General features: G+C 34.8%; 1 protein-coding gene and 1 long non-coding RNA gene across 12 annotated transcripts; both read left to right on the top strand.

Annotated features, from left to right (window-relative positions):
• Positions 1-4,584: 4,584 nt before the first annotated feature.
• On the top strand, positions 4,585-5,689 carry LOC107624707. Its single transcript, XR_001616946.2, has 4 exons — positions 4,585-4,919; positions 4,999-5,180; positions 5,282-5,317; positions 5,564-5,689. It is a non-coding gene; the product is annotated as an uncharacterized LOC107624707 (long non-coding RNA).
• Positions 5,690-6,002: 313 nt separating this feature from the next.
• Positions 6,003-10,309, top strand: LOC110268597. Of its 11 annotated transcripts, XM_021115111.1 has the most exons (8): positions 6,003-6,986; positions 7,275-7,390; positions 7,662-7,753; positions 8,334-8,386; positions 9,351-9,451; positions 9,510-9,555; positions 9,813-9,846; positions 9,934-10,210. In XM_021115111.1, the coding sequence occupies exons 3-8, from the start codon at positions 7,670-7,672 to the stop codon at positions 10,060-10,062; spliced, it is 447 nt and encodes a 148-aa protein (XP_020970770.1). In that variant the 5' UTR covers positions 6,003-6,986; positions 7,275-7,390; positions 7,662-7,669; the 3' UTR covers positions 10,063-10,210. The 11 variants fall into 11 exon arrangements, 3 of the variants coding, with proteins under 3 accessions (XP_020970770.1, XP_020970772.1, XP_020970771.1); XR_002356836.1 differs by adding an exon at positions 9,181-9,227 and having other exon boundaries at positions 6,003-7,390; positions 7,725-7,753; positions 7,838-8,386; positions 9,351-9,555; positions 9,934-10,309; XM_021115113.1 differs by having other exon boundaries at positions 6,003-7,390; positions 9,813-9,889; positions 10,018-10,309.
• Positions 10,310-11,419: the final 1,110 nt, after the last annotated feature.

Raw genomic sequence — 11,419 nt, 5'->3', positions numbered from 1 at the left:
AAAGGCGAATGGCCCAACTCTGACAATCATGTCCTCAATCACGCCTGATGGGTATTTAGTGGAACCATCAGCAAGTTGGAGACATATCCGGGTTGGTTTAACTTCTTCAGTTAAGCCAAGCTTCCTGATAGTGGATGCAGGTATTAGGTTGATGCTTGCCCCAAGATCGCATAAAGCTATCTTGGTGCAATTATCTTCTAATATGCATGGTATCAGAAAGCTCCCAGGGTCTTTAAGCTTTTCAGGAAAGCTCTTCAGAATGACTGCACTGCATTCTTCAGTGAGGAGAACTCTTTCTGTTTCTCTCCAATCCTTCTTATGACTCAAGATCTCTTTCATGAACTTGGCATAAGAAGGTATTTGCTCAAGTGCTTCTGTAAATGGAATCTTTATTTCAAGAGTCTTGAGGTAATCTGCAAAGCGAGCAAATTGCTTATCCTGCTCCTCTTTCTGGAGTTTTTGAGGATAAGTTATCTTGGCTTTATATTCTTCAACCTTAGTTGCTGCAGGTTTATTGCCTACAGAAGTGGTTGAAGAAGCCTTTTTAGAGGGGTTGTTATCAGTATTTGTGTGTGTCTGATCCCTCACTGGAACTTGAGTGCCAGAGTTAGAAGCTAGAGTGAAACTGGACGCCAGTTCCTTGTCTGCTCCCGGCGTCTGAACGCTAGAACTGTGCTCTTTCTGGGCGTTCAGCGCCAGATCCTGCCCATTTCATAAGTTGTGAATTCAGTAACATCCTCATTCTCTTCAGAAGAGGAATACTCATCAGAGCTCATGAAGGGTATAAGGAGGTTCAATGGAATCTCTATGGTCTCTAGATGAGCTTCAGAATCCTTTGGTTCCTCAGAGGGAAGCTCCTTATTGACCACTGGACGTCCCAGGAGGTCTTCCTCCTTGGGATTCACGTCCTCTCCTCTCCTCACAGGTTCGGCCATGGTGCTTATGTCAATGGCCTTGCACTCTCCTTTTGGATTCTCTTCTGTATTGCTTGGGAGAGTACTTGGAGGGATTTCAGTGATCCTTTTACTCAGCTGGCCTACTTGTGCTTCCAAATTTCTAATAGAAGACCTGGTTTCATTCATGAAACTCACAGTGGCCTTAGATAGATCAGAGACTAGATTTGCTAAATTAGAAGCATTTTGTTTAGAGTTCTCTATCTGTTGCTGAGTGGATGATGGAAAAGGCTTGCTATTGCTAAACCTGTTGCTTCCACCATTATTAAAGCCTTGTTGAGGCTTTTGATCCTTCCATGAGAAATTTGGATGATTTCTCCATGATGAGTTATAGGTGTTTCCATAAGGTTCACCTAAGTAATTCACCTCTGCTATTGCAGGGTTCTCAGGATCATAAGCTTCTTCTTCATAAGAAGCCTCTTGAGTACTGTTGGATGCAGCTTGCATTCCATGCAGACTCTGAGAGATCATATTGACTTGCTGAGTCAATATTTTATTCTGAGCCAATATGGCATTCAGAGTATCAACTTCAAGAACTCCCTTCTTCATAGGCGTCCCATTACTCACAGGATTCCTTTCAGAAGTGTACATGAACTGGTTATTAGCAACCATGTCAATGAGTTCTTGAGCTTCTGCAGGCGTTTTCTTGAGCTATTCACAAGAAATCACAAGATATGATTCTAGAATTTAAAGTTTGAATCTTTCTTAACAAGCAAGTAACAAACTTCAAATTTTTGAATCAAAACATTAATTGATTATGTTATTTTCGAAAATTTGGTATAAAAAATAAGAAAAAGATTTTTGAAAAATATTTTTGAAATTTTCGAAAATAACTAAGAATTTTGAAAAAGATTTCATTTTTGAAAAAGATTTTGAAAAAGATAAGATTTTCAAATTGAAAATTTGATTTGACTCATGAGAAACAATTTGATTTTAAAAATTTTTGAAAAAGTCAATCCAAATTTTCGAATTTGATGAGAGAAAATGGGAAAGATATTTTTTTGATTTTTGAATTTTTATGATGCAAGAGAAAAACACTAAAAAGATGCAATGCATGAAATTTTTAGATCAAAACAATGAATGCATGCAAGGATGCTATGAATGTCAAAATGAACACCAAGAACACTTTGAATGTCATGATGAATATCAAGAACATATTTTTGAAAAATTTTTAATGCAAAGAAAACATGTAAAACACCAAACTTAGAATTCTTTAATGCTTAGACACTAAGAATTCAAGAATGCATATGAAAAACACTGTACAACACAAAACAAAAAATCATCAAGATCAAACAAGAAGACTTACCAAGAACAACTTGAAGATCATGAAGAACACTATGAATGCATGAAATTTTCGAAAAATGCAGGATGCACATGCAAGTGACACCAAACTTATAACATGACTCAAGACTCAAACAAGAAACAGAAAAATATTTTTGATTTTTATGATTTTCTAATTTTTTTGTATTTTTTTCGAAAATTAATTGAAAAAGAAAAAATAAGGATTCCAAAATTTTTAATATGAATTCCAGGAATCTTGCCATGTTAGTCTAAAGCTTCAGTCCAGGAATTAGACATGGCTCACTAGCCAGCCAAGCTTTTAATGAAAGCTTCAGTCCAAAACACTAGACATGGCCAATGGCCAGCCAAGCTTCAGCAGATATGGATACTTTTCATGTATAGAGCAACTAAGTGTGTGAGAATCTCTTCATTTGTGATGGTAAGTTGAAACCCCAGTCCAAAAATTAGACATGGCTTACAACCAGCCAGGCTCCAACAAATCATCATGAAACACTAGAATTCATTCTTAAAAATTTTGAATAAAATTTTTGAAAACATTTTTATTTTAAATTTTTTTTTTGAAAACACAGGAGAAAATTTTTGAAAGATTTTTGAAAAATTTTTGAAAAGAAAACAAAAAGAAAATTACCTAATCTGAGCAACAGGATGTACCGTCAGTTGTCCAAACTCGAACAATCCCCAGCAACGGCGCCAAAAACTTGGTGCACGAAATTGTGATGTCCAGGCTCAAACTATTCCTGGCACGTGAGCAACTTGGTACGCATAATCGTGATTACACATTCATAATTTGTCACAACTTCGATACAACTGACCAGCAAGTGCACTGGGTCGTCCAAGTAATACCTTACGTGAGTAAGGGTCGAATCCCACGGAGATTGTTGGTATGAAGCAAACTATGGTCACCTTGCAAATCTTAGTCAGGCAGATATAAATTGATAATGATGTTTTCGAATAATAAATAATAGAATAGGGATAGAGGTACTTATGTAAATCATTGGTAGGAATTTCAAATAAGCGAAGGGAGATGCTTTTCGTTCCTCTGAACCTCTGCTTTCCTACTATCTTCATTTAATCAGTCTTACTCCTTTCCATGGCTGGCTTTATGTGATACATCACCACTGTCAATGGCTACTTTCGGTCATCTCTCGGGAAAATGATCCAATGCCCTGTCACGGCACGGCTAATCGTCTGGAGCCATCACCCTTGCCAATGGCTTCATCTTATCCTCTCAGTGAATAATATGCTCACGCACCCTGTCACGGCACGGCTATTCATCTGTCGGTTCTCGATCATGCTGGAATAGGATTTACTATCCTTTCAACGCCCTGCAATCGCGAGTTAGGAGCTCGTCACAGTCATTCAATCATTGAATCCTACTCGGAATACCACAGACAAGGTTTAGACCTTCTGGATTCTCTTGAATGCTGCCATCATTCTAGCTTACGCCACCAAGATTCCGGTTAGGAGATCTAAGAGATATTCATTCTAGCTTATTTCATGTAGAACGGAGGTGTTTGTCAGGCACGTGTTCATAGGGGAGAATGGTGATGAGCGTCACACATAATCATCACCTTCATCACGTTTTTGGGTGCGAATGGATATCTTAGAAGCGAAATAAGATGAGTTGAATAGAAAACAGTAGTACTTTGCATTAATCTTTGAGGAACAGCAGAGCTCCACACCTTAATCTATGGAGTGTAGAAACTCTACCGTTAAAAATACATAAGTGAAAGGTCCAGGCATGGCCGAGATGGCCAGCCCCCAAAACCTGATCAAAGGATCATAAGGTAATCCCCAGATGTCTAATACAATAGTAAAGGGTCCTATTTATAATAAACTAGCTACTAGGGTTTACATGAGTAAGTAATTGATGCATAAATCCACTTTCTGGGCCCACTTGGTGTGTGTTTGGGCTGAGCTTGAGTGTTGCACGTGTAGAGGTCCTTCTTGGAGTTGAACGCCAGCTTTTGTGCCAGTTTGGGCGTTCAACTCTGGTTTTGGCTCCTTTTCTGGCGCTGGACGCCAGATTTGGGTAGAAAGCTGACGTTGAATGCCAGTTTACGTCGTCTATTCTTGGCCAAAATATGGACTATTATATATTGCTGGAAAGCCCTGGATGTCTACTTTACAACGCAATTAGAAGCGCGCCATTTCACTACAAAAAAAAGAGTTTAAAATGGCATTTATATTACGGCGGTTTTAAAGACCTGCCATAATGTTCAGATATTATGGCATTTTATAATGCTGCCATAATTAATTTGTATAAAATAGCGATTTTGGTGATTCTGGCGGTTTTAACCGCCATTATCAAAACCCATCATTTGAAAAAACAAGCCCAAATAAAACACTTCTCCAACACCTAACCCGAAAACCCATTATTCCTGAACCTAACGCGCGTTGCCACCAAACCCAAAAACAAAGACCTGTGCTCTACTCCGGGGACGATCTGCTCCAGCATCTACTCCGACGACGATCTGCTCCAGCGGTTGCTCCATTGACGATCTACTCCAGCGGCTAATCCGGCGACGATATTCTCAGTGGCGATCTTCTCAGTGGCGTTATCCTCTGACGAGATTGTGTGCTCTCTCCAGTGACGATCTGCTCTAGAAGGTTCTCCTCCGGTGGCGTGTTCGCCTCCAGCTACAATTTCTGTGTGAGAGCAAGGTTGATCTTCTTTCTCTCTCTCAACTTTCTACTGTTGTGAAAAATACCTAAAAATTTGAAATGGAAAATCAAGTTGCAGAAACTTCATAAAACTACGAGGATCTGTTGCGCAAGTGTTTCCTCCGACGATCTTCTTCGGCGGCGATCTCCTCCATCAACGCTTCTCTTCCATTGATGAGATCTGTTGCGCAAGTGTTTTCTACGGCATCGAGTTGTGTTCTGCGATTTCTCCATCTCCATCGAGCTTCATTGAGCATCTAGGTTAGTGTACAAATTTGTATTATCTTCTTCTGTTTACTCATGATTAATAAATATGCCATGTTCTATGCTAACAATGACTACGTCTTTTTCTTTAATTCTAGGTTTTTTATTTTCTTCCTTGTTAGAAGAAATTGGAGGTGAGGCATTCCCTCCTCTGTTCTATTCTTCTCCCCTCTGTTATTACAAGAAACTGTGATTTATGCTATTCTAATCTTAAAGTGTGCTGATAAAATTCATCATCTGTTATGTTTTTATGCATATTTTTTCCATGTCTTGAGATCTGTAAAATTTTTTCATATAATATGTTGGACCTGAACCTGAATACAAACAATACATAGGAATATGCATGCGTATATGTACAGTAACTGTATTTTATTAAATAGGTGATTGGTATCTTTGAGGAGTTCCTTTCTTCTCAAGATAGTGGTGCTCATCAATTGTCAGAAAAAGGAGTCTTGCAAGTTTTGTTAGATGTAAAATTTGCCACTGATATACTGTCTGGTGGTGATTCAAATGTGATTGGGGAATTACATAGAAACGCAAAGGCAAAAGTATCTGTCAGGAGGAAGCAGGACCAAAGTTCGAAGACCTCAGCCATTAGAGAACATTCAGATCAGTTATTAAACCGCCTTTCTCAGAGGCTTGATCCTATTGACTGGCTTATGTAAGTTTTCTTATTCTTTTGTTCAAGTTTTTTCATTTTTTCGCCTTGTAAATAATATTTGATGGAAGCAATTTACAATCCATAAATAGATGGTTTATGATAACTAAATTTGTTAAATTACTAATCCTGATTTTGAAGATGTCATGATTTGTCACTGACCTCAATTTGTTCTTTTCTCTTATTTTGTCTTCATTTGTCATATAACTCCTCAATTTGCAGAGGTGAAATTGTTGACCAGTCTCTCCTAATAATTACTAATATATACTACTCCCATCCTAACATGTATATCCACAATTTGCTGTGTAATTATATATTCTTGTTAATGAGGTTTGCCTATCTATTAGTGTAATTCTTATATAATGTTGATAGTTACAACATATCAACTGGTATTTTTGATGGTGTTTCTGTGAAATATGTTTTCTGGTCAAGAGAGGTAAACTAATTACTAGTATATTGCTTTCTTCTCAAGGGTGTCATTGTTCTTTTATAATGAATAATTTCTTTCAGTGTATTTTGAAAATATTATTAAATTTTGGGATTATAGAAGATCTGTGCAATATAAAATTAGGCAGATAATTCCTTCCGAGTATTTTTGTTTGCTGAAGTAGGAGATCTTATGTTATGTTTTGATATTTGATTTGGTAATTGAAAGTTGAAACACTTGCCTGATTTGCTTTCTATATGCATGTATGTACTATAATATAATTGCAAGAATATAATTGGATCTTATGGAAAATCAATTCTACATAGCTTTTGGTGCACTTGGTCATGTCAATTTCTGGTATTTGGTCTTGCCTTGAATAACTGAGTTCACCAACATGTTCCATGTTACTATAAGTGAACTAGATTCCTTGTCATCGTAAGTAATTTGAGTTCATCTTAACATCTGTGTAAATTGCATGCTCAGAGAAAGAAAAATAAAAAATTTAGTTGTCATTGTTAAATCCTTTCAATTTTTTTTCATTGCTTCTGGTTTTTAAATGAAAATCTCTTGGAGCAATCCAGCAGGTTTTAAATTCCTTTCTCTTTTCTTTATTTTACTAGAGAAGGTGAATGCAGCAATCAAATTCACTTCTGTAGAGTACATTCTTTAAATTCTTGATAATTTGTTCTATTTGTTCATGAAGTTGGCAACACTAACTGTGAGTATTCTTGCCTATCCATATCAAATTTGCTTTAATTCTTCCAAAAAAGAAAAAAAAAAGTGAATCCATGATTATTTATTTGTTTCCATTCTTACATTATAAATGTTCTGTTTTGCTATTCAACAATTCACTTCTGATAATGATTATGTCCTTTTCTTTTATTTCATTTGATTTGATATAATTTGGTACTTCTAATGTTGCTTGTAATTTTTAATTTTTCATTGATTCTTAATATGAAAGCTCATGCTTTATATCTTACTATGTGGTGGATTGTTTTATTGAAAGCTTTAAATTTTGGTGACGTGGGACAAGGGCAACCGTGGTCGAGATTGCTTCAGGAATCTGCTGCCAAAGAATATGGCAAGTCTGGAGACCCCTTTCTTCATTCAATCCCATTTCAGGTGTGACCCTTATAATCTCCTATTCCTTCATGTTGAACTTTAGAAGGAGAAGGAGGAGTATTAATATATTTGGAAGTTTAGTTAGCATCAGCAGTAATTTAGATTTAATGGAGACTTTAGACACCCTTTCTATTGATAAAAAGATTTAGAGTTTGATTTGACTCCTAAAAGAAAATTTCATTAGACACCCTTTCTATTGATAAAATCTATGTGAATTTCTCCATGTATAACTAATATATTTTTCTATGTGAATTCATTTTTATTTTACTAGCACACAACATGCCCGATGAAATGCTTCAACTAAATTCTGCCCTTATCAATGCTTTTATGACAGAACTGGAACCTGATTCTCCGATTATCCAGGTGATAACTATGATCTTCTTAAGAGGTTATTTTAGTTATTTAAAAGTTTACTTTATGTTATCAACTAATGTTTTTCCATTGCAGTGTGATTATGATCGTCTTCAATTGTCAACTAGTTCATTAATGGAGTATAAATTTTGATTCCACTTACATATTATGGAGTTTAGCCTTTACTCATGAAAGTATTTTATCAGTTTAGCTTTAACTGATGACCAATGTTAATTTTGAAAAGTAGGATATAATATTATTTGATTTGGAAGAACCAGTATTTCTTATTTGATCTCAAATTTGTGGAGCATTGAAATGTACATTTTAGATAGTATTTCTTGAGAGTGAGTAGTAACCTTTATTTTTTCTTCAATCCTTCTGATTTGGTGATTTAATTGGGGCAGCTGATTCTTCAATTTTGGTTATATTTTTCAATTTTGGTATATTTATCTCAATTTTGGTTATATTTTTCAATTTTGGTGAAAGGTTACTTATCTCAATCGGGTAAGATTCTTCAATTTTGGTATATTTATCTATTTGATTTGTTGTTACCTTTTAATATTTGAAGGTACATTATGTTTGAACTTTGCAGATTCGACCTGGTTCTGGTAGTATTTTTCTGGGGCTGCTGACAAAATTCAGCTGGTAGTATTTCTTAAATTTTCTCATTCATCTCCAATTGGATCCTTCTTATTCCACTTGGTCCATATGCACAACTAACTGGTAGTATATATATATGTTGTTCATATCCCTTTTGAAGAATTCACATTCATATAAACATGAAGAAGAATATTTATGTTATCTATATATAGCTCATCAGCTAGTTTTTTGAGACCATATATATGATATCTACATACGTAATTAGTCTGGCCCCATTTAATCTAATCAATTGTTTAGAAAGAGATATAGCTAGCTAGCACTACCACTGTACATATATATATACATGTTCACATTTGATGAAGCCGTCAATTATAATATGATTGTTGTTCTTACCAAACTTTTATCGTGCTACAAAATATATATATATATATATACATCAACTTTTGGGACCTTGACAAGCTACTGGAATTGGCTAGGAACATATTTTAGGCGTGAAAGCTAACAATCAAATTAAACCAAGTAAGTAGTGAATAATTCAGTTAGATCGACATAGAATATAATTGGTCAACCAAGACTCTTCTGATCTACAAAATTGTTAATAGGAAAGGGTCAATACATGGAAGCTTGACCTCCTAAATTCTTTAACAATATCAATTCCAATGGAGGCTTCACTAGCGATTAGAATTTAATGATGCTACTTCCTCTTTTTTTTCTGTTTTTTTATTTTTATTTTTTTGTTTGCTTCTCAAATTCTGAAGAAAGTGATTGATATTCACACCTGAAGATTCTGGTGATGGCTTTTTTTTTATTGATTTTGGTTATCATGATTCCATTCACAGGAACTAAAAAGGTTATCACAAAAATATTAAAAAGTCTTGTTTTGCAGGTAAAGTCTTGTTCTTGATTGGGTTCTTGGAACTCATGGTTATCCATAGAGTAAAATGTCCTTGATGCAAATGTTGCATTTGTTCTTCTATGAATTTGAGTTAAATAGTTGAATTTGTTGCAGGCTCTTGCTAGCTGTTCTTCATAGGGTGATTACAGAATGTGGGACTCAGGACTTGGATGAAAGCATGCCTCTTGCACTTTCTTTAGCTTCTTTATTACAAGGTAGCACCTTGTTAATTTATTTCTCATTGTATAACTTGTCCATGTTATATATTTGCAGAGCTTGGTTCAGTTTGTGAAGAAAGGTTACTCTTAGTCCATGAAAGGTGATGCTTACTGTGACTCATTACATTCCAAACTTTAATCTGACAAACTAGTAGGTAGAATTTTGATACTTAAATGCTGTAATGATCGAATGATGCTTTAAGTTTCTGTATTATTTATTCTTAGTTGTATGTCTTGTAGGATGCTTTAGGTTTTTGTGTGATTGGAAATAGACATTATGAATTTTAAGTTGAATGAAGTAGTTAGTGTTCCATTGACATTTTCTTTTAAATTGATCATCTTGTGTTACTTTTTGCAGGGATCTTGATAACTCTAATCTATCTGGACATTTGGTATCTAAACTTGGGAAGCTTAAGCATTTTATAATATCTATATGCTATATATACTATGGTTAAAATTTTCTGTGTTTTGTTGTTCAGGGGTATTGCTTGGGGACTGGTGAAACTGTGGCTATAAAGAAGGTTCTTCAAGACAAGAATTTGAAGAGGTTTAAAATCAGTGGAAAGTCAAAGAAAGTTCTTTGGAGACTAGGAATTCTGGTGGGTTAATTTCTCAAGCTCATGCCAATGCTACTAGAAATGTTATGATGCCAGAAGTCAACTTTTTAGCTCACAGCTCATGTCCTTCGAGCTCCTTTTTTTGCATGCCTATGCTAATACTTCTCAAAGTAATAGTTAGTGGATATAATTTGCTTAATTATTTGTATAGAAAAAGTAATAGTTAGTGGATATAATTTGCTTAATTATTTGTATAGAAATTATTACTTTTGATTTCTAATACTAATAAAAAAAATTATATATTATGTTTGATATTTTATTTGAGTTAGGTAATATTTTGTTTATGGGTTTAATTTTTTGTTATTATAAAATTTTAAACAAAAAATTGTTTGTTTCACGTGGTAAAAATAATTGTTAAAAATTCCTTTTTAAACGATAAAAAATGTCATTTTTATTCAGTAAAAACAGCAGTTTATGAATGTCGTTTTAAACATGAAATGCCATTTTAACTCGATAAAAATGTCGGTTTCAAATGTCGTTTTAACCAATTAAAAAATACCATTTTATCTGAAAATAATGACGGTTTGAACCGCCGTTTTAACTAACTAAAAAAATGTTGTTTTATCCGGAAATAACGGCGGTTTGAACCGCCATTTTAACCAATTTAAAAACGCCATTTTTTCGGAAATAACGGCGGTTTGAACCGCCGTTTTAACCAACAAAAAAAACGCCGTTTTATTCGGAAATAACGGCGGTTTGAACAGCCGTTTTAACCTGTTAAAAAACCGCCATTTTAACCAAGGGAATTGTGGCGGTTTTTTAAAAACCGCCGTAATAACCAAATGGCGCTTAGAATTCTGGCGGTTTTTCTTAGTCGCCATTCAAGGTAATAATGGCGGTTCAAACCGCCGTAATAACCCTAAAAAACCGCCATAATTACCAAGTTTTTTTGTAGTGTTTCAAATTCTGTAACTCCAGAAAATCCACTTTGAGTGCAGGGAGGTCAGAATCCAACAGCATTAGCAGTCCTTTTTTCAACCTCTGAATCTGATTTCTGCTCTACTCCCTCAATTTCAGCCAGAAAATACCTGAAATCATAGAAAAACACACAAACTCATAGTAAAGTCCAGAAATGTGAATTTAACATAAAAACTAATGAAAACATCCCTAAAAGTAACTAGATCCTACTAAAAACATACTAAAAACAATGTCAAAAAGCGTATAAATTATCCGCAAATCACAACACCAAACTTAAATTGTTGCTTGTCCCCAAGCAACTGAAAATCAAATAGGATAAAAAATTTTTGAAAAAGAGGGAAGATATTTTCGAAAATTGGAGAGAGAGAGTTAGTTAGGTAGTTTTGAAAAAGTTAAGAAACAAACAAAAAGTTAGTTAGTTAGTTGAAAG

Source organism: Arachis ipaensis, unplaced genomic scaffold, assembly GCF_000816755.2.
Source record: "Arachis ipaensis cultivar K30076 unplaced genomic scaffold, Araip1.1 Aipa541, whole genome shotgun sequence".
In the NCBI taxonomy this organism is placed as follows: domain Eukaryota; kingdom Viridiplantae; phylum Streptophyta; class Magnoliopsida; order Fabales; family Fabaceae; genus Arachis; species Arachis ipaensis.
Note: the sequence above shows the minus strand (reverse complement) of the source record. Positions and strands in the feature narration are given on the sequence as shown.